Source organism: Rhyacophila brunnea, unplaced genomic scaffold (genome assembly GCF_057557595.1).
Source record: "Rhyacophila brunnea isolate RB1 unplaced genomic scaffold, BYU_Rbru_1.0 scaffold_14, whole genome shotgun sequence".
Taxonomy (NCBI): Eukaryota; Metazoa; Arthropoda; class Insecta; order Trichoptera; family Rhyacophilidae; genus Rhyacophila; species Rhyacophila brunnea.
The window spans coordinates 8,672,926-8,697,702 of record NW_028232796.1 but is presented as its reverse complement, the minus strand read 5'-3'; the positions used below and the strand labels follow the sequence as shown (position 1 = coordinate 8,697,702).

Sequence of the window (24,777 nt, the reverse complement as noted above, 5' to 3'; positions counted from 1 at the left end):
CTACGCAACAGAACTCATATTGTATAGTTTCATAACAGTCTGATTTAAATATTTTTTCATTAAATAATTTGATCCTACCAGTCGAATTTAGAAAAATATCTTCAGAGTAGAAAATGGCATAACTTTACTCACAAATTAGAATATATTATAAGTGTAACTAATACAAATAATTAATACTAGGTATACCAATACTAAGACTTGTGTGGCTTTTAAGCGCAAATTTCCTTTAACTGTGGAAAGATTTTAATTCCGTCAACGAAAGTGTTACTTTTTTATCAGTACCCAAATTTTATATTGTCTTTCTTGCCACTGTCATATCGTGGCTGTAGGATTGGTTTCCCGAATAGACCAAATGTTCAGGAGACGAAAAACGAATTTCATAATCCTATAAGTGTTTAAATACATGGAGATATTTAAATTGTTATTTTTACAGCATACGAATGATGTATTCATTACCATTACAAAGTAATTTAAAGAAAGGGATGGTTCTAGTCCAATTAGATACAAAAATACATTCTGCATTAAGAGGTCGATTTCGAAAAAAAACGGATATTCGGCAAACCAATCTTATAGCGACGATATGGGACTCAGGGGTGTAGGGACGTTATATTGAAAGAAAAAGTATTGTCACTTCGTATCGGTATCAAATAAATGATACATGATGAAAAAAAAATAGAAAATCAATGTCGCTATCGAATGAAAGTATTGAAGTATCGATTAATTGAAAACTTTACTGAACAAATACGACGAGTTAAAACTGGGATGACAATATACACATATTATATATATATACACATATATATTATATTGATATTGTGAGTGTATTTTATAATCTGAAGGTTCTGTCTGATACGCAGTATGTCTGTGACGTATATATTATGATTTTATCTACTCTAGTCTATAATATACCTAGTAGAAATGGCATAAATAATTGAACGGATCAGCATTCTTGTATGTAAAAATATGATTTTTGTATAGTAGTAGTATAATCTTATACATGTCCTTTTTATAACTTAACAATATTAATTTGCTCAGTCCGACCTGCCGCGCTACGAGTTCTATCGGACTATATCAGATAAAATGAGATCATTAGAGAAAAAAAAAGATTTACGATTCTGATTCAGATCTAGCTGATGGATGACATTCATTTAGAGGAAAATACACACATATATAATATAATATATGAAAATATATTTTACATATTTTTATAAATCTATTTCAAATACAGCAAGACAAGCATAATGCTACTTACCTACGTACCAGTAGGTTTATTTGTTGAATATAATTATTTAAATGTACAGGTTTTCCTTGACTTACGACCTAATTATGTCACTACATTTTAATCGTAAAGTCAAGTTTTATAAAAAAAAAATATCTTTGATTTAGAAAATTTTTGACCACTTGTACCTATATTATGCAAAAATCAATAAGTATATATTTTTTTAAAGGTTGTAATTGCAAAATATCGTAAGTCAAAAGAATATAATATTATGTAGGTGTGTTATCCCTCTAGATGTGTCATCCTGATACAGGGTGATGCAAAAGTAGATTAGATGGTATGAAGGTTGGTATGCAATGTGAGTATGGAAGAAAGCGATACAAGACACATGATAAGGCGATGAATCCAGACCGCCGTCGGTGAAGTCCGATCGCGGCCGAAAACCTCTCGGCTAAAAAGATTTTCGAGTAGTACGACAATTAAAGGTAAAACAAATTTGGAGACGATAAAAAAATATGAAATCTAGAAACGGCCGACGATCGAAAATGAATCGAAAACAACTCTACAAACGTGGAATGTATGGTGAAGTAGTCGACGCGATCGTATCGTGTTATTTGGCAATGCGTCAAATAGATTATTTCAATATCCTAGCTAGACTCGCCCTCGTCCTCTCGTCTATTATTTAGTAGTTAAAGCCGTGTTTGTTAAATCTTAAGGGCTGAATCGGACACAGCCACTGCGGTGCCGGTTCAGCAATACATTTTTTTGTTTTTAAAACATTTTTCTTATAACAAGATAGTCACTGTCTCGCCGGCGCGGCGGAAGCCTAAAGTCTATCGGAGATCACAGTCGTGGGGCTCGGACCGAAGATGCCCGCTTTTCGTTTCGTGGCAATGCGGAACGTCTTCGGCCGCTGGTCGCCGCTCACATCGCCGTCGTCGTCGGCATTTGCAGGGGCAGGAGTGCCGGAGGAGCTCCGCTGCTCCCGTTCGATCCACCGGAGTTCTTCTCCTTTTTGAGCCGCTGCTTCAGGTGGACCTTGGCGTGTCTCTTCTTCTCGTCGGACCGCGCGAACTTTCGTCCGCAGATCTCGCAGGAGAAGGGTTTTTCGCCGGTGTGTGTTCTGATGTGCGTTGTGAGGTGGTCTGATCTGCTGAACGATCTCATGCAAATCCTGCACTGGAAAGGCTTCTGTCCGGTGTGGATTCTTATATGGCGGGTGAGTTCATCTGATCGGGAAAATCGTCTGTCGCAGTTCTCAACAGGGCATGCGTACGGCCGCTCATGTATCGGCGTTTTGCTCGGCCTGTTTGGGTACTTTCTCGGCTTTACTGGAACCAGTTTGAGTGGTATTGTACTCTGCTGGTATACTTGAGAGAGAATCTCGTGGCCTTTACTCGTTGAGGGATTATATTCTGCTAGGGTAACGGGATAGTGTCCAGACTGATGCTGCTGAACTTCTCCTGCACACGACGAAGGTACGCTGTATGGTTCCTGTTTAGGTATAAGACCTGAAGGTCCGGGTGCCGATAGGTTCTGCTGGTGTGTCGCGTAGGTGGGTTCGGGCTGCTGGTTTTGAGAAGGGACCGGGGTTTCGAGCCACTGGTATTTTCCTTGAGGCGCACGATAGCCCATATCTGAAGGAGGTAATTCCAAAGGTAGCGGCTGGTATGAAGGTGGTGGTCTCAAATTGCACTCAAGACCGAGTATATCAGGCCGGTCGTCGTATTGCGGACTGACTGTCGAATACTGTTGCAATCCGAACATCGGTTGGAAGAGGGTTTTGTCCGGGCTGGGTAGAGCCCATTGTCCTAATCCTGACGGCGGGGTGAGGGGTGGTGGTGGAGGCTGGGGCGGAGCTGAAGGCGACTGCGTTCCTGTGAACACTCCTCTGTATGTCACTTTATGGAGATCATGCGGGGGGAGACTTTGGACTCGTTGAGCGGGGTACATGCTAGCGCTCGCCGTACTAGCATTGCTGGCCTCTTCCTCTCTGGCTCCGGGGCTGAGGGAGGCTTCATGTTTGGGGGGTCCGCGGGTACTGCAAGGACTGCCGCCGGCCAGCGACAGCTCCTCACTTTCCAGGCTTCCTAGAACGAAAAGAAAATCTTCTTCAATTTTTTTTCCATCCAGTGTTAACCGCATTGAAAAGCATGGTGTTAATCGGGTGGGAATGTTAATATGTATTGAAAATTTAATTTAATTTATGTTTAATAAAGGGGTCTAGCAACATCCACTGCCGAGAGAATTCATTGCACCTAGAATTAATTGTGTAAAATTTATATTGAGGCGATGAATTGTCACGACGGAGATTTATTTTGGCAGTAAATATTCCGGATAAAAATGTATGTAAGTATGACAGGTATGAAGGCAAGTGTATTTTTTGCATAGTTCTCATGAACTTAATTTTACTAGAAAAACTTAGATAAGATATAAAATCTTGATTACGTCAGGGTGTTCAAGTCATATAATTATTTTATTGAAAACAAAAAAGCCTTAAATAGGAATATGATGTGAAATACGTGAATAGTTTTTTTTTTCTACTCTTTGGACATACATACAAAAAAAGCAATGCACAAGAACATGTTAAAGCATTTGATCATCCGTTAATAAACGACTCGCAGAATGTTTGGTTTTGAATGGAAAATGGCCGGCGGCTATATGATGTTAATATCGTAAACACTGGCCTCGCCATGAAATTACCGTAACGGTCTACACTTCTTATTGAGTCTAAAATTCGTAAAATATTATAATTCAAACGCAATTTAGGATTTTAATACATGGCACGGAGATAAACGCTTAAGGGAACGAACATATCCGGTACGATACGGGCCGTTATCGAATCGTTGTGAATATTTTCGATACGAGAGACGGAGTGATAACGCGCGAACGATTCTATTATGTTGCCTGGCATCGTGCTAATTGTGCGTTTAATTATTCAAATTAACAATAACAACACGACTCGTTTACTATACATATTATTAAATTAATAATTCAGTGACTATCTCTGCACAATGTTGCTCTAAAATCGTTGATAGCCATTGCTAATGTGGTAATGACAGGATAAAGTAGATTGAGAATCAAAAATGTTGCGTTGAAAAAATAATATAGACAATTTATTAAGGGGTTTAAAAATACACTGTGCAAAAGAAATTGTAGTTTCAATAAATATTTAAAACAAAGATTTTAAAAACTGACAGGCAGTATTTATTTTGTATTTGACTTGCTAATATGGAAAATTGCAGGATGCCAATTGCATTCTCGTGTAGTGTCCCTATATGTCGGTTGAAAGGGAAAACGTTCGAATTGGACCGGTCGGCAATTGCGAATTTATTATCAACGAGGGAAATTTCTCAGTTTTCAAAAAAATTGTGATATTGTGACAGACAGAAGGTCTTTCTAATAAGTTTAGTTTAATAAATGTGGGTACATACTAAGTTTAACTCAATATTTTGGTACTACCACGATCACCGAAATATATGACTAAATTATCAATTTATTGTACAATAAAACAGGTATATTTATCTCTGGTTATTGTCCAGTAAATAGTTAAAATTAACCTTTCCTTCATCGTCTTAAAAATATCGCCCGTTACAGTGATGTCACCATTGGTTACATTATACCTATACAAAATAAATGCTTGTTTTGGTAATACACAAGTCTAATAAGATTTCTTCGTCATTATTTGCTATTTATTTTATCTATAAAACGATCAAAAAGGCATTAAAACTTTATTATAATCATATGAGTATTTTCAAATTATTATATAATCTTGCAGCCTACGAAGCTGGTGTAATAAGTCTAAAAATCTGACGGATATCTATAAATTATATGTTTTTACTGGATAATACTGTTGATTTTGAAAATAATAACATTTGAATTATATATAATATTGATGATTCAAGAAATACCTAAAATATGAAGATGACAAAGTGAAAATTAAATGAAATATTTGCAATCAAAGAGGCTACGTCGACTAAAGTAACATTACAGCAACGATTGGTTTAACAGTCATCTAATACTTGAATTCATATCTGTCAGTTGCAGTTCAAATGCTATTAGATATAAAATAACAGATTGCAATACTGAAGCGGAAAATTTATTGGCGAATCGAGCTAATTGTATAACGTTTATACATGCGTATAAATATAATATTATTATCACAAGAACTTTCTAAATGCACACGTATTATTTTAAAGCTGGAAGCTATAGACTTGGATGAAAACGCGCTCTGGAGCAAGTTACGGCCGCTTCCTTATTGCGATTATTCATTTATTAATCATCGATTAAGAAAATTACACGTCGAATTTGAATACATTTGAATATATCAATGGGTAAGAGTGTCATTTTTGTTGAGTGTAATGTAAGAGTTTAATCTATTCTTGAGTGCAGTCCGACATGACGTGATAATAATATTATTATAAGGTTGACGGTCCGCGAAACGGGCAGTTTGATATTACTGAAGTAAAATTAAGTATGTACAAAATATTTTTATCGTTGTATTTTTATCGCTTATAGAATGTGGCACACTTATAATATTTTAGTGTACATGTAAATATATAAAATATACAATATGTAAAATGTGTTTTTACTGATCATATTATTACCTTTTACATTGTGAAGATACTTTAACAGTGTTGAGGACACAACAGATTATAAAATATAATTAAGATAGGTTATACCCCAATAAACTAAATTATTTAAAGCAGGGTTTTGAATGTGTGACTGTCGTACGAAAATGAAACATATTATAGACGTGCAATAGCGTGTGTTGCAACTTTTTAATACATCAATATCGAATGAGCGTTAGTGCATAAACCGAGAGCAGTTGTCAGAACGAAGGACAGCCTTAGAATGACGTATTCTTTACACGTGCTTAAGTTTATCCTTTATTCTTCCACACTCGAGATCGGTTGCTGTTACTCCATACCCGTTAGGTATTTCAGATATAATTAATTTTGTGTTCCCTGGTTGGGTTTTTTATGTACTATTTCCCACATAAAAGGGTGAGAAAATAAACGTCATTGAAAAAAATCAATAATCAATATTATTGAAAAATCTACTAACTTAAGATACTTTGATTGTTAATCCAATGGATTCATTTTAAGACAGGTATTTTAGTCTTTTTAATATACTACCTATACTACTTATGCGGCGCACAGAAAAGAAGATATGGTTTATCACTATTTTGTAAATTATCAAAAATTATTACCAAGTAAATTCTAAATCTACTAAAAAGAAGAAGCCTGTTATTTAACCATATTTTAAACAGAATAATCGTAAAATTAGCATTTTATAATATGTGTCCAGAAAATTCTACAGTTCTCTAGTCACATATCTAGAAGGAAAAATTATAGTTTGGTCAGCGGAAATATTTAAGATGGTCCGAACAATTGAAGGACTCTACAGACATCTCAGTGAAGGCAGAATATTATAACAAATGAGAGACATAACTACATTTAAAAGGTGTCACGATAGCGTAACCGAAACCTAGCATTAATACAATAATGACACCCAAATGTCAAATACTTTTTTCGATAAAATAAAGAACTAATGCTACCAGAGTATAGAAAATTGTGATCATATTATGCAAGTTTACTACATACTAAATTCGCCATGAAATAATACTAATATATAAAAGAAATCATTCCAAATTCTTTGGTCAATAATATAATCTTCATTGGTAATTCTCAATGTCGTGTAATAAGTATCCATTATGGAAAAACAGCGAGCGCCATGATCTATGGCAGACCCCCCTGGGGGGCTTTGTGTTATTTAATTTTGTTTATAGGCGCACGTCGGCGTCATCGCGCATACATTACGCTCCATACAGTTTCGTTTATCGTCAGGATATTGTTTGCGACCAATATGGCGATTCGTCATTAAGAAAATAATAATATTTTGAACCCTCACGGAGTTGGTTGTTATAACATAACTTATACTCAGTTATAATATGGATAAAGGACAACAATGTAGCAATAAGATAATACATTATGTTTTGTAATTGGATAGTCACTAGGTCTTAACTTAAATGTATGTAGGTACGTAGTGTGACCAACAATATAATGATGCATCCGTTATAAATAATGGGAACTGATTGATGACGTATTTTTATGAATGGTAAGTTGTAAGTCTTTAAAACTCAATAAAAAAAATGAGAAGTACATACCTAAAATAAAAATTATATCAGAGTGCGAAGGAAAAAGGAGGTAAGTCATAATTAAAAAAAAGAATTGAATACCTATGCGATGCCAAATGAACTAAGTATAATACAAATATGCATACATAAAAAAATGCATCGAATCAACGCTTCTGAATTACTGTGATTAAGAAATGTTTCCCTGAAAAGTAGTGTTCAACTTTCCCGCATAGGTAATTTTTATTATGTAGCCTACAACCATGGCAGAAATAAAACTTAATAAGTAATAAACATTAAGCCGTAAGTTCATAAATATAAATATTTCAGAATATGAAGAAATTAAATGTACCAATTAACATATTGTGTTTTTTATGACTAGAAAAACTGTCTTATTCTCACACCAAAGACGTAATAAATATAAATATATATCTTCAAATGTTTTGAATATTCTATAATCTACGAGTATATCATAAATTTTTTTTAAATTTTAAAAATTACCCCTTAATCGAACATTTACTCGAATGTCATGATATTTCATGATAATATTCGTCTCACAATGTCTTTGTATAGACGATTTTGTGATACCTATTCACTTAAACAAATATTATGTAATAGATTGTACATTAATGTGTTTTACTTGTGAAGGTGGTGAAGGAAGAAGTCAGAAACGAAACGAATCGCATAAAATACCTAATTATTGATTTACTTCTAATAAGACCTTTAAAATTTTCACCTGCATATATTTTTGAAAATCGAACTCTAATTCTGGCATATAATTTGGTTTCCCATATTATTCGGATACTTAGGTAATAAATACTAGATATTTTCAATAGTATAGATATACTTAACTTGTTCTAGCTGTGAATAGTATTTGAATAATGTGAATAACCGATAATGCGTACAGTAATAATTTATCATTATTTTGTATTATTACAACTCAGATGTCATAATAATTCATAGTAAATTTTACGCACGGCATTCGGAATAATATTATTATGGAGCACACTTCGAAATGGGATTATGATCTTTTGACCATGGCATTTATATTCCTGTAATAAGATTGTATTTTATATTTTTATAGCATTGCACAAAATTTGGAGAGATTTAACTAACATTTATACAAAGTTATAGGATTATGATAAACGTCTGATAAAATTGTGAACTGTTAGTAGCTGTTACATTCCCAAATGGTCCCCCATTTGGGGATGTCTTTGTGAATCTGGAGAGGCCCAAATCGATATCAAACCATCAAATAGTGAGTGGGTTGATTACGAAAATAAATATTAATAAACCGGCAACGTTGTATATGGTTGCCGGCGAAATTTCATATTGGGGAACTCCGCATTGTATTCGCGAGCGGTAGTTTTTTTTGTTTTGTGTTGGCGCGGCAGAACGTGGCCGGCGACCAGACAGAAAACACTGTTCGCTCGCGCTACGCACTTTTCGCCATCCGTAAAATAAATTATATAAAATGTAGCAATCTAGTATATATTATCATCAAATAAACTCGTCGTTTCCATCATAATTCCGGTGTGTTAATTGTCCACCTTCAAGTCCTAAAATCCAGACGAAAAACCACACTAAAAATAAAAGTGACAGCGTGCAATTCACATTCAAAATGGAGGGAAGTGATATAGCCTTCAATAGATCTGGGTTACATGTAAATTATACGTAAAACATTTCATTGTGAGTTTTCTTATCGGAAATACGAATTCAATTTCCATAGCCGATTTTGGTAAAATTCATGAATTCAAGAATGAAAACCTTATCTAACCTAACCAATAATCTAGTATATCGGCTATTTTCAAAATTTGTTTGCTGCTGGCTCCCTGTAAAGTGTAAACCGACAAGAACCGTGTTTTATTTCGACATGAATTTTATGTCAGTACTATACGACCCAAAGAGGTTGGACGGTCTTTAATATAGGGCCATATATTTCTGATACAACATTTCACGGCGAAGTGCGATACGGCGAACTGCATACGTACACGTTTCCGAGATAGATGTGGGGCCGATCATAAATGACGTCACACGATTTTCAGTAAGCAATGTTTTAACCCCACCGTGACAAAATCTTTTAGCCTTCTGCTTAAATTACGACACATTTTTTAATCAGAATATTATTTAATGTGGTAGGTTGAAACTCAAAGTTATGTTGATATTATTATAAGTACATAATCGACATTTTTGAAACAAAATTAATTTTGATGTGAGATTTTCCTTAGTTTCATTTAGGTACCTATATATAGTAACATAATATTAAATTTAATTGGGTATGTATAATAGCTAAAGGGATAAAACGTTGCCAAAATATCGATTACGTTAACTACATACTGATAATTCAATTAACTCACTACTTGAACAATTTTCTTTTTAAATAATTTACCCATTAGGTTTATTACACATTGTGAAAAAAAACTGGTCGGCTCGTTCCAATTATATACATGGTAGCCATTTGTCGACAAATCGTTTGGTAAAAAAAATTGCTTCATGTCATTATTAAATTAAAAATCAGCCACTAAAAGATACGCCGATCAGAATAAATACAATACTTATTTTTACTGGTGTATGTTTAAAGCATTCATTTATATTTAATCATGGAAAATTAAAAGCTTCCCAAAGCTTTAAGCAATGTCACCGTTTTGTATTTTAAAAATAGTTTAGAAATTTTGTCGATGCGTATTTGAAAATATAATAGGTATATTATCTTACAATGTGGATGATAATGTGGTATCCAAAACGTTTAGTCGTAATATGAAAGAACAAAAATAAAATAAAATCTAAATGTTGTTTTATTCATCGATAGTTATTAAGGGTGTAATACGATTATCAAAAAAAGCGACTTGTTTATGTTTAAGTATAAATCTTATATAATGAGAAGGGGTTGAGTCATCTCTCTCTCACTGGGAAAAATCACTATTGTCTGATAAAATCTACATGTTGAATTTATTACAATTTATAAAATTATCATTCTGTAAGATGAAATTCTACCAAAGTGAATTAATATATTATTGTATTAATACGATAAATAAAAAAACATAACTTTCGAATGTACTCAAGGAAATTTTAATTCTAATTGATTTATCTGAATATAGGTATAACTAACTTGATTGCCAAGGTGGCGACCGATGATTGTATACTAGTATTGCTGTGAATATAGTAGGTATATTCAATAATTACTATCTATAGTATTATACAATACTTATTTCGTATCATGTAATAAAAATTTGAATCAATTTTATTATTCATCCCTTAAACCAGCGGTTTCCAACCTGGGAGGCGCGATCTATTGCCAGGGGAGGCGCCAAAATTTTTGAATAAATTATTTTTTATACCATAATATCTACAAATAAATAAAAGTTCATATCTTAACATAACAGTGAAAATTCAGTGCATGAATGTTTATTTTAATATATAATACATATATTTAAATCCTATTAAAAAAATATTTGGAGCGGAGAAATTTAAAAATGGCGCTTTTGCAAACGCTCTGTTTCGGTAATGCACAAAACGACCGCTGGTTGCATGAAAACAATAACCTCAAATTTAAATGTCACTCGTAGCTAAAGTGTCAACTGAAGCGTGTAGGCAGGGTGTGATATTTTTTTTTTTAATTGTTTTTGACGTGATTTCTTTAATATAATATAACAATAATACATGTCTCCACTTTTAAATGATTTCTACGCCAGATATATTGAAGCAAACAAAAATCTATTTCCTGAGTTCTTGGTTAGTTTGCTAATGCATTTTTCATATAATTTTATTAATAGTAAAAATTCCCCCTATTCACTATGTGGAGCTCATGATAGAATCCATTAATTTTTGTCAATGAACGATGATGAATTTGGTTGACTTCTTTTAAAATTGATTGTGGTAATAAACAAGCTCATTCGTCGCATGAAAAAAAATTAATTAAAAAATGAATTTGATATAAGTAAGTAGTAAAAACTTGTGTGTTAAAAAAGTGTCTGTATTATTTAATGAAATAAAGGGGGGGAGGCGCCAAGATTAGATTTTTTTTAAAGGGAGGCGTAGTAACATAAAGGTTGGAGACCACTGCCTTAAACAGAAAATTTTCAAGTGACATGAAAAGTCTGTTCTGAAAAAAAACTATTATATTATTATATAAGATTATAAGAAAAACCAATATTTAAAACAAATGTAATACATCAGTCTTGGTCTTTATTAAATTATGTCGATTAATTATAAGTATAGTATAGTATTTTAAGTTATGTTTGTTAATGCAATGTTTTTCCACCATAATTTAATGACAGTTACCATAAGTAAAATGATACTATTTGTTCAATTTACAATTTAAATGATGAAAAATATAGATAATAATGTGATCGTACGAGCCACAGTTTGCAGTTGGAAGCTTCGGTACAGGCATGCCCATTAAAAACGAAGGCATGTTATTAATGTTATTAAGACCAAGCCGGGGTACATTTTATTTTATCTGGGCAGGAAGTTTGATAGATTAACAAACAGACGTACGACCAGTTGACCATTTTTAACAGCTTCATGTGTTTCCATTGTAATTTAAAATTGTTTTTAATTTGTAAATAAAAAAAAATACTGATAACGCAATTTACTTCGAGTGTACTTTTTGTTATTGAACTGTAAAAGAGGAAATAAGTTGGTTGACTTTTACGCAGAATTATTTTGATTTAAAAAAACGTTCAGTTATACCTAATCATCAGTTAATTAGTATTCGTAAGTTTAAAATAAAGAAATTTTATAAAATAAACTGTTTTTTTATTCAACGAATAATTCACCAGATTTAGGAATTTAGCATTATTTTATTGAACGTACATAATTTAAATATACTTTTGTGAAATATATAACCACTGGAAAATTCTTTTTGAAAAATTACGATACCTAGCAGGGTTTGAACCTGCGCCACTCAGGAATCGCGCCCGTGTGCACTGGCCACTATGATATAGGTATCTTATATAGGTAGCTTTTTATAATACTCTCTGAAGCGCTTTCTAAATTGCGTTACTAATAAATTATTGGCAATCGGCTTTTGTATTTTAAATCAAAGTTCCCTTATTAGGTACTGACCGGTTTCAGCAAAAAAAATATTACAATGCACTTGCATTTGCTTATAATTTAAATTATTTATTTTTATTCAACGAATAATTCACAATACTTAAGAATGTAACATTTTTTTATTGAACATACATAATTTAAAAATACTTCTGACAAATATGTAGTAACAAAATTAAAAAAAAAAATACAGAATGAGAGGAATTTTCATAAAAGATTAATGGAAGCAGATGAAGACATCGCATTTTGTGGTAAAATAACTTCAGTGATTTGTATGAGACTACACAGAACTCTTCCTGATATAAGATGACGAACTGAAGATCGCTCTGATGGTGGTAGAAATCTGATAGTGGGTGGTGAATTAACAATACATTATATAGCATAGCAAAGACAAGATATGGTAATTGATGGGTGTGGTCATAAGCCAGTCGAAACTCCAAGGTATTTTAACGAATCTCTATACGTCAGAAAAGGTAAAATTTCCAATGTTCACTTAAATGAATTGTGTTTTATGAGAGTTGATGATACAATCAATCTGAGCTTATATCTAATGGGTTTAGCGTATAGTATATAATTGTAAAAGGATCTGTAAAAGACAATGGAAATACCGCCTAATAGTGAAATACATAAGATTAGATAGTAGAAATAAACACTAATAACGAAAAGACAATTGTTAAAAGCTTTGATAAAAATGATTAACGATTGGTCTGGTACAATATGGAGAGCATGTAAGCCAATATAGATTGAATGTTATTTTTTCTTTATTAAATGTCTTTAAATTAACTGCACTTGAAGCAAAAAAAAGTACTTTGCATATTTTTTACAGTAATAATAAAATTATCAAGGATTAGAAAGGACTTGTTCGAAAAACAAAAAACATTTTTAATGGCTCTTTGTTCCCATTATAACTGCGTAATAAAGTCTGCAAGCAAGTCGAATTATAAAAAAATGTGACAATATTTTAGTAGATATTATACTGAATATATTAATGAATTTTAGTTGAAAAATTTTGAATATACCTAATCAATATAAAAACGTTGTAAACAACTATCAGTTTTTTTTATAAGAGAACGATTGATCGCAATCAAAGGTAGAAAATTACGACAATTTTAGTTTTGTTGCCTTGTTCTATCACCATATCGACCATATCGACCATATCATATTATATTACCATATAAGACCATACCATATCATGTCATATTCGACCATTTCCGATCCTAATAGAATCATATGGGCCTCGACAGAGTGGAGGTTTGTATTAACATATTTTGTTTTTACGAGAAATGTATGTCACCCACTTGCTCAATCTAATTAGGTCCATACTCTGACTAATAAACAAATTGAAAAACAATATGTGTACTTTCCAGACCCAGGATTCGAAGCTGGGACCCACGACGCTATAGGCCGACGCTTAAGCCACGCGGCCATCGTTAGCCAGCATAATTTTGACGACAATTTAACAGTAAAAATATTACAATATAACATGTTAGATGTAATGGATATAAAGCTCTCTATGATATTTATGTATATATTATTATCTCAATAAATATTGGACCCCAGAAGATAGGATAGATATAGATTCATGCAGAACGGTTATGCAGTCGGTCACGAACCTAAGTTGTTTGCAGTTGAACTAAGTAGGTATTTACTGAAATATTTGTACTTAAAAGAATTAATATTTTATTTCTTTACTATTAATGTTAAACTGCCCTAGTATAAGAATTATATGCAAGGAGAAAGGCATGTGATTTCGGACACTTTAAATCTGATTAATAAAACCAAAAGCTTTACTGTTATGAATATAAGAACATTCACTATATATTAATTGTTGTGAGCTTTTTAATGCGTCGTACCTAGGTGTCATGGCATAAGACGATAATATATAAGTACCTAGTTGAAAAAAATACAAAAGCTTCCGTAAATATTTACATGGAGTATTGTTTACGGATGCGATTTTCAGGTCTTCCAACCTGTTGTTTGGGCATCGCAATAATGTTGTTAATCTCTGGGCGGCCTTGGCTTGATGGTGGGCGGGTGTATGTCTACTCCGCCGCCCTCGCGTCCACGAGACGTCACAACACGTCACACCATGACGAGACGGAGCGGCACACGACACAATTCTGTGCTTTGAATGAGAATTGACATCAATGTTTTTGTTTGTCTCGCGTCCAAATTAAGGGTTGATTGATTATTTCGATGTTTTTGAAACACCTGGTCAAACGATTGGGAGTTTACGTGGTAGAACTCAACAAGTAGGTACACCATACTGATAATTTATGTATGCACATTGTTTTTGCAGGCGTCACTATTGGGGGCCATGACTTCTTTTAATTAAAGGTCCTGTTTAAAGACCTACAAACTTATCTGAAGAATGGGATAGGGGAGCCACTGTCGAAAACTACCCAATCAAGACTCGTAACTGGACAAAATCTGACGTTTTCAAAATGGTGTCCTATGGTAGTTCGTAGTTCCATTTTAGTTATAGATATAATACATATTAAGATTTGATATTCAAATTCAATTCATTAAAGCTTCTAAATAAAACAACTGAAACTTCAATAATAAACAAAAAAATGTTTACTTGTGTAATAATATGTTTGCAATATAATTAGTAATGGTGTTTAAAATTATGGTGAAAATAATGTTAAGTTGTGAAAAGAAAGTGAATAGTAGATACCTACTGGTATTTTCAACTGTATCAAATACGATGGTAGAGTAAACAAACTGTTCAATGTAGAAACGACATAAATGCATATTAAAACAATGAAAAGTATTTAAATATAAAAAGCGTTGGGATAGTAGATAATCTGTTATTGTACGGAAGCTTAAAATCTTAACTTGAAATAGAATTATTGTTTCAATTTATCATCAGTAATCTCTAAATCTATTTCCAATGTTTTAAGTTGTCACAAGAATATTAAAAGATTGTATCGAATTGAAAACTGTCTCGATTTAATAATCGTTTTGTTAGAAAGCATTGCAATGAAATAATGCAAGTTATTGTAATTAATTGTAGAAATGGGAGATTTAATAAAAAAACCACTTGGGGGTAAAGAATATACGTGTCTTGGAAATTGGGAAACATTAAAAAAAAAAGAATCACTCAGAGATCATACGTAATGTCTATAATATAATATCAGTGGAAAATGGTGGAAGTTGGCTGTGGAAAACATTGTAAACTAAACTTTGTCAGTCAACCTTTTTTTGGTCAATAAAATTCGTTTTCATTGAACTATGTCTATATAGGTAGAATTTCAGATATTTTATAGATAGAAGAATATTTTTTAATCTATTTACGTTTTGCTTATCCTGGGTTTAATCGAATTTAAAAAAATCTACAATTTGTAATCATTATTCAATGAAAACAATCAAGTATGGACTGATAAGGTGTGCATTATTTTTGTCGGATCTCCTCGGCCTACCATTTTTATTTAGTTTAGGCAGGGTTTAATTAAATTTAAAAAATCTGTATTTTGTATTACTATTATGACTGACAAAGTTTACTGTGCATTATTAATGTATGTCTAATCTCCATAGCCTACCCCTATCATTTGCCACTGCTATATTTATATTATATAGCAGTATTATAGGAAAATAAAAAATATAGTAGATATTATATTGTCTGTTTTTTTAAAGTGATAAGACATTATTGATCATGCATGAAAAATGACGAAGAGTTATTAAAATGTATCTTGTTTTTGCTATACAAATGTTATACTAAATAACCTACTCGTAAGTAAATATTATGTATTATAATATTGAGAAATAAACTTATGCTAAAAATGGTTATTCTTTTCATCATTGATTTTACTTCTCTCAAGTGCTGAGTACAAAGTTGTCAGAAAAATCTGATATCTTGCATTCATAACATTGTAACGCATCTGTTTTATAGATTATCATCAAGAGATAATAATAATAAGCGGTGTGGCAGTGTATTACGGGCCTTGAGAAATGGCTTCTCCAATAATGCCGTCCCATACTCCGGACCAGTTTTCGCCTCCCGCTGGTCATTTTATATTTTAGTATATTACTGATACACATTATCGTGTAAGGCATTAATTCATTGGAATCAATAAAATACGCGTGGCGCCCTTTTAACCATTTCGATATGACTAACGTGTTGTTTTACGGAATGCAGGTATGCCGAGCTTAAAAGGTTGAAAATATTTGACTATTGCGGTTGACTGATATAGCGGATGTGTAAGCACTATCAAATTGTACAACATAATATTATCTTCATAAAAATAGATTTAAACAATGCAAAATGTCTCGAGCAGATGTACTGTATTACTTATATTAAATATATATTTTTTCATAAACTATTATTTTTATTTAAGATTATTAATAGTTTGACATTTTACGGCACAGTTACATAGGACACACGTAGTTTAGCGCCCAGCATACATTGGTGCGAGTCCCAGGGGGCGGGATAGAATTCCGCTGTGTCATATTTTTTCTAGTGGTTAGGTATATATTTCTCACAGGTATTTTAAAATTACGTACCTATGTTAATATTTTTCGCTGTAATTTTTGTAAGAAGAATAATGAATATTTACATGAAAAGTATCAATCAGAAAATATTACTTTTGTAGTAAAAAATAAATACATAGGCAGGTAATTATTAAGTTAATTAATTACATACTTATTTTGCAGTTAAATTCAGGTAGATTGCCCATTTAAAATAAATACTTCATTATTATTTACACACGTTTCCTTCAAACTGGAGTTAAGATTGGATTTTTTTAAAATTACGAGTATGTATTAATAGTTTCAGAAAACTGCTATGATTTTTTGAAGCTAATATATTTGTATAAAAAGCTATTGGGAAAAACTGTTGTAATGATTATTTAATTATTTGAATTAAAATTAAGCTTGGCGAAGAGTGTGTTATTCAAGGGTATATTGCACACATAACAATATAGGCCCTGAACTTGAGCGATACAAATTAGAGCTGCGACTTGCATACACATTTGAAAACGAAGAAGAACTGAACTATGCTCTAGAATTGGGGGTGATGGAAAAGCTCTGTATATTTGTAAAGTCCTTCACAGAAGGTATTAACAACGGATCTTCACTCAGAATAGAAGGGGTGATAATATTATAGAATAAGAGTCAAATCTTTGGTAAAATAAAAAAATCAATTATAGGTACCTTAATCTGTGACTTTGTTAATGTATTTGTTGAAGTATGAGAATTTTTATGACTAAAACATATGAGGCATTTTTTTTTTTAAAACCTAATATGGAATATAAATTACAAATAATATTAAAATGTCACTATTAGGTACTTGGTGATTGCCAATAGATATAATAAAATGTGTTATGTTTGAAATTGTACTGTTTTAATGAAAACGTTCACCATTATCAGCGCAATAAAGAAATGTAATTGTTATTGCTAAAACTATAACTCTTAATATTTTAATTTAATATCTAATTTATTATAAATTGCTACATACGCCAAAAAGTACGCATTTAAATGACAAAAGGCTTTAATGGAAGTAATTTATTCAACGGCTAAAAAAATACTCCTTACTGCGACACAAAAAATAAACAACCAAAGTATGCTAATTCCGGTGAATAATATTTTTTTAATACGCTACCGTACAACCCATAAATTGTCAAATGAAACCAAACCCGAAATAAAAATTGATAGGCATTATTAATCAATACTAACATAATATTTTTCTGTCAATGAAATACAACTAACGATATTTTATGACAACCTATTTTCATATAAGTATTATAAGTAATTTTTTTAATATTCATAATTCCTAACTAATAATTATTACCTTTTACGTGCAAGCTTGAATTAAATAAAAACACATTATGAGTATTATTAGGTATCGAAATACTTTTTACGTCTTTAATAATAGTATGTATAGGAAATATATTACTAAGTAGGTATGTAGTGTTTTATTTATATGATTTTTATTGATATAATTGCCTCCCCATTTGACCTGGATTTATGTGACATACGATATTAAATTAAATTGATAATATTATTACCCCCTTTGCAGAAAGTTAGATTTACAACGTCCTATATTATTAGTTAAACAAAATGGGTAGTTTCTTAAAGAATGACACCAGCCAAAACCAACATGATACAAAAAATCTTTGATAAATCCAAAAATTGCGAGTAGCGTAATCTGGAATGAAAATGTGCATGTTAGGAATAATGCAGACTCTAATGTATAAGGAAGCAGACAAGATGACGCGATGTGATAGAAGTCGCTAAGAAAATGGGCTGGATGTCACTCGGCAAATGGACAAACGCTGGACAAATATCGTATAAGATCGCGATCGAGAAGAGTGGACCACGGTTAATGATAGTGTGAACGTTATGAAATAACGATTTTATTAAATTAAAAATAAATATCGTACGATGATTTAGGGCCCCGTTGTTCAGCTGGGCCCCAATGCTCTCGCTAGAACCAACTCCGTCGCTGAACTATTCATTCATACGATTAGGCCTCAAACCAGTGTATCGCGCAAACACGTTTATCCACGTTGTTTTTTGGTGGAGTTTAAAAAGTAATAGGATATCTCGAAAAGCCAAGACGTGATGTATTGTAAAAATTCACAGACGTCGCTTCATTAAGCTATTATATATTATAAAAAGTGAGAAGTCATCGGTTCAATTGTTTGATTGGAGAGGCGATTAACTTAATTTGGCGTCCACTGAGCACGCGTGCTGTCCGTCGGCCGGAGATATAAAACGACACAGTATGAGCAACTTTCGAGTTTTATAATACCAGGCACGCGTCCAAATTGTAACGGAAATAGGCTGTTTTTTCAACTCTACGACTGTCATTATTAAATGATATCTACGCTGGAAATCGATGAATATGAGATTTTTTTTAATACACTGCCTTCGAAACAAGTTCAATATCATATTATTATTATTATATTTCAGTAGGTATGTATAAACTATAAAGCATACTCAATAAATGGTAATGATATATTTAACAATATTAAAAAAAACCTTTACTTTAGATAATATTAATTAGTGAAACTATTTTTTTATCGAATGCATAATACGTCTTAATGAAATTTTATACATTGAAATTAATATCAGTAGATACCTAAATGATTTAGCGTAGGTAACCTCAAAAATATATAAAATAATATTATCAATTTGCTGAAACTATTATTTTATTGAATGTATAATACGTTCCCTATACTGCCCTCCGAAGGAAGAAGGCAGTAACTTACAAAAATTGTCAAATTGAGTTATGAATGCCACCCGTTAGGTAATTTTGAAAGCTATAAGTTTATTATGTTCACTTTAAAATCAGATTTATCACTAAAGTAGCGTTTAAATACTTAGTGAAAAAATGGAAATCTGCTAAAATGATACACATTTCTTAGCAAAAAGGCAGTAGTTGTTGCAGTTGCTGCTTGTTTATTATGACTTTGTTTGTATTTTAACATCCTACTAATAAAAAAATTTACAATACTTACCACAATTTGAAAAAAGAACCATTAGGTATGTCATTTATCTCGAAAGTGTGTGAGAGTCAGTTACCTACTCCTTGGAAGGGATACAAACATATTATGATGTAAATACATATTATCTATTTTCGAACAACCTCAGACACGTATATATTAGAAAATGGGCCCCACACTGTACTTATAGGAAATAGATACATAAATGTCTTTAAATTAGTTTGAATAATATAAGTATTGTGAATTTCTTTGTAAGTTTGTGCAAATTATGAAATAACTTAAATTACTGCTGAAAATTCAACGAAAGGAGTTGATCGAGTGTAATTATTTATAATACACATTATAAATACGTTTTTAATTATAATTAGATCTTACTAACTTTCAAATTTGATTTCCATTTAAATTCGAATATAAAAGAATCATAACTAGTAGGGGCTGATAAAATTTTCTTTATGTGAAAAATTTAGTGACTTAACAAGATATTATATAGGTAAGTAGGTATAGTCTTTTATACTTAATAAAAATGTAAGGATTGTAGTTTTTTTTTCTATTTTATTCCTATTATTTTCCTAGTGAAAACGTAGAAAATGTACCAGGCTGCCAGAATATCAAAGTATTGTCCCAATTTAGTTTGCTTGAATCAACAGGTGTTGGCGCCGACGAAGTATCAGGCGCTCAGAAAATTTCATAGAGAGACAGAAGTTCTCGTACAGAGTGAATTCTATTCCACGAAAGCTTGCGTGTTACTTTTAATGACACCGCATTAATAGTTTGTTCGTTAACTTGAAGCGCCATTGAGTAAGACAGTTTAAAGTGATTCTTATCCAAGTACAAACAAATGAAAAAACACTCGCAAGTTCTAAGTATTGAAATTAACCATTGCTTCTAGGTGTGAAAAATTATTACCGAAAACAAACAAAGCTATACCTTAGCTTAATAGACTTGAGTTTGGTTCACACGCTTTGTGAGGCGTGGACCGCTACCTGTTGTTTAAGTATTTATTATAGATGCGTTAACAAGTAGTGGTAACCGAAGGCATCTTCGTTTTACTACTTCGTCAAATATTGATTTACACGAAATAATATTTCTCTGGTATGTCAAAAGTTGCAGGCTGCAATGAGTGGTTTTATGAACAATACGTGACGCGGTGACATGTCCAAATTGGGAAATCAAGGTTGGATGAAAAATTTCGCAACATAATAATGTTTTTGATTCTATTATGTGTAATATTGTTTTATTTATAGCAGTGTGCTAACTGGTATTCAATATATTTTCCATCTATTTGAGGTTGATATTTTTGATGAAACAATTAAAATAAATATTTTGTCAGTAAGAATTAATTTTGTGCTTTGTCTTTAATAAAAAAAATAGTCCATATTATGTGATACAGAATGTAGTTATATTAGTAGTAGGTAATATTGTCGGAATAATATCCAGTAAAACTAGCAAATTTCATTTTGATACAAACAGTAGATTTTTATGAAATACGCTACTACTTAGGTTGTATTATCGAATATCTACATCTATATACGATTATGCACGCATAAGTTGTCCAATTATTTTTTAAAAAATCAATAAAAAAAATCGTGCAATTCATCGTAAAGATGTACCAGAAATTGTATTAATAAAATTGAACTGGCGTTTAGGTTTCCATTATAATGGTTTTAAAACAAAATTCTTTTTGTTGATTCTATTTTAATTGAGTCATTTATTTATTTGCAACTGCTGTTTCGGGCTATAAACCCATTTTCGGAACTGTCGACTATAACTGAAGTTAAATATTCTGACAACCTGTTGCAACTCTCGGGCTGTTGTGATAGAGCGAGAAGGTTTAGCCCGAAACAGCTGTCAACGTAAATGACTCAAAGTAGAATTAACAAAAATAACTTTGTTTAAAAACCATTAGGATATAATTTTGTCATTTTGTATTGAGATTATGGGATTTTTGTAGATTGATTTTTGAAATGATTAGTTGTGTTATGAGTATCACAATATTTTTTATACAGACGATACTACTTAAGTATTTAATTTTCGACCAAAATGGGATTTATCAGTTTTCTATAATACGTTTATCTAAGTATGTTAAGTTCATATTATTATTTAGGTACAACAGTGATGTGAAAATAGATTTATGTAAGTATGTAATTTCAAATTTATATACTTATAAGATTTATAAGTAGGTACGAACATAATAAAACAAAAACTACTTACAAAGTTAAGGTACTTAGGTACTATTCAATTCGTAAATGAAATTAATAATAAAAATAAAAATATTTAATAAACAGATGTCTTGAAATTCAATTAAAATACAAGAGATTCGAGTTCACTAAATACTAGTATGCCAGTGCAGTAGATCAAGATACTGTGTTCTCGTTAATTTAACGTAATTACCCTTTAACCCGCTTTATTGAGTTAATTTTCGGTGTCAACCGAGGGCGAGCGATCGACCACAGTCATTTGAGCACAATATGTTATGAGATAAATTTAAATTCTGGACACCTTACTAACCATTAACAGTAATAAATTTGACCAAATAAAAAATAGTAAACACACTTAGTAATTATTTCCTATTTTATAACATTTATATCAATTAATTGCTTAGGTAGTTACGTAATCACATGACATCACAATCAAAGATCATAATAATATGTAGGTATATTGTTGTATTATTGTGAAATGGTGAATTGGTTAACACAGATATTTTAAATTTAAGTTTAAAAGATTGTCTCAAATCACGATTTTTGTTTATTTTAATGTACGAGTACCTATGTAATAGTTTACGTCATGTATGGATCAAATATATCTACCTATTTTGTGAAAAATATCAAAAACTATAATACTAATGTAAAATGTACATAGTATGTAAATAATAATAAGAAAAAACTTACCCAGAACTTTCACTGTTTATTACTAAAATAGTTGTATCATAAATAATAACATAACCGTAATCATACGTGATCAACAAAGTATCCATATGTTTTAGAAATATAGCCGTAAAAAGTTTTAATCTGACCGAAAATTGCATAACTATTTCCATTCAAGTAAACGTTTGACGTAACTAACTAAAAATCTATGTTGGTGTACCTAAACAGAGTAAACACTTGTTGGGTATTGGCGAAACGATGAATGAATACATTCAGTTTTATAAAACGGTATCTAGGTAGGATACGTGTGAAAGCTAAGCGAAAGCTTGAGACACTTCAATCGATATTTTAGACTTTCCCTGTGAGCTTTTTTAATTCCACGCTATTGTAAAAACAAACAACTCATTCGATAGAAGTCTGGGTAATTTTCCAGTAGTACGTGAAGCGACAAGTGTTGTGTTATTTACTAAAGCCTTCTTTTCTTCTTATTTACTTGGCGTTGAATATTGTCTGTCTCCGTCGGACGCGTGAAGTGGACGGCTAAAATATTTGTTTGTTTGCTTTTCATAAAATATTCAGAGACATTTTTATTATAACTGTGGGAATATTTTTACTTCACTCGGTCGAAAGCTCGCCACGAAAGCGACGCTGAGTTTTTTTATTCTCCGTTAATGACGCGTCATTTTTGTGTATTTACAGGAAAAGAGACGTCCGCGTTATTTGCAAGGTAAAGTGCAAACATTGACAATGTGCAAGACACTTGAAAAGACAGGTCGCAGTTTATTTAAACAGTGGTCAACACTTGCGACTAATACAATTCGGATGATTTTAAATATGGATATTCATAATATTTAAGAATTAAGTGAGTATAAACGAAATGTCTGTACCCATTTACGAAATTAAATAAATTGTAATAATATTACCTATGTGGTTTGTAGTGGATACTTTTAAATAACAACCGCCGAATTTTCACGTTATACCTACTTGTTAGGTGATTTCAGACGTAAGCCGTGTTCCACTATAAATAAAATATTATCTAGATTGTGACGTACACACAATATACGTTGAACGCCGGCACACGCGGCGCGATGGAAAACAATGATTAGATCCGATAAGAAGCCGTGCAAACTAATCACCGATTATGTCAAAACAAATGAGTATGTTATATTGTATACTAATAAACAAATAACCGTCACACGTCAGATGGAAACGAACGCACATTCACAATGTTGTCACAATAATAGGGATTGGGGAGGTTATCACTGAGGGCGGCATCTCGGTATCGGGATGGTACCTGTGATCGGGGGAGGCTCGACGCAGTCCAGGGCGCCGGGTCCGAAGAAGCTCGGAGCGTCCGACGCCGTCGTAACGGGGGTGTGAAGGTCCGGCGCCTGCCTGGGTTCGGGGGCCGGCGACCCTATGGGTCTGCACAAATAGTCAAAGCTGAGGACGTGGGGGGGCGGCTGCTCGGCCAGGAGCAGCTGCGCCGGCAAGCTCATCTCGAGAGCGTCCATCACCATGGCGCCGCCGGGCACGACTTGCTCCTCCGCCCGCGCGCCGTACGGTATCAAAAACAAGGCCGCAATGGCTGCGAATTATAATAACCGTTCTCCGCAACGTCTGCCGCGGTACTGACCCGCCGCGCGCGCCCACCGCCGCTTTTATGAATGACTCCCGCTGTCCCATATTTGGTAGTCGCGCGCGGGAGGACGGCCAATGGCGGGCCTCCGAGGAGGATGACGTCGACGTGACGTCACGACGCCCCGCCCCGCGTGGAGGGGGGGAGGCAGTCGATCGTCGCCTTCGTAGCGAGCGCCGGCGTCCTGCCATACAGCCTTCGCTTACGGCGCTACGAGCTACGGCCGCAAGCGCTCGCGGACGATTTTGATACTGACAGTTTTCAGGAAACGATTTCGTGCTCGCGTAACAACTGCTCACAAAAATATGAATAACTCTTTCCAATCACAGTTATAAAACAAAAACCATACATTACATTGATGGCTACACTATTAAGATTCTTTCTTGTATAAAACTTTTCCACAAATATGAAAATTAGCAAAA

General features: G+C 32.7%; 1 protein-coding gene across 2 annotated transcripts; it reads right to left on the bottom strand.

Moving 5' to 3' along the window:
* Positions 1–1,395: 1,395 nt before the first annotated feature.
* On the bottom strand, positions 1,396–24,349 carry sr (zinc finger domain-containing protein striped). 2 transcript variants are annotated; one of them, XM_085941885.1, is made up of 2 exons: positions 24,011–24,349; positions 1,396–3,309 (listed from the first exon to the last, which is right to left on the bottom strand). In XM_085941885.1, the coding sequence occupies exons 1-2, from the start codon at positions 24,234–24,236 to the stop codon at positions 2,144–2,146; spliced, it is 1,392 nt and encodes a 463-aa protein (XP_085798011.1). In that variant the 5' UTR covers positions 24,237–24,349; the 3' UTR covers positions 1,396–2,143. The 2 variants fall into 2 exon arrangements, with proteins under 2 accessions (XP_085798011.1, XP_085798010.1); XM_085941884.1 differs by having other exon boundaries at positions 1,402–3,327.
* Between the last annotated feature and the right edge of the window lie 428 nt (positions 24,350–24,777).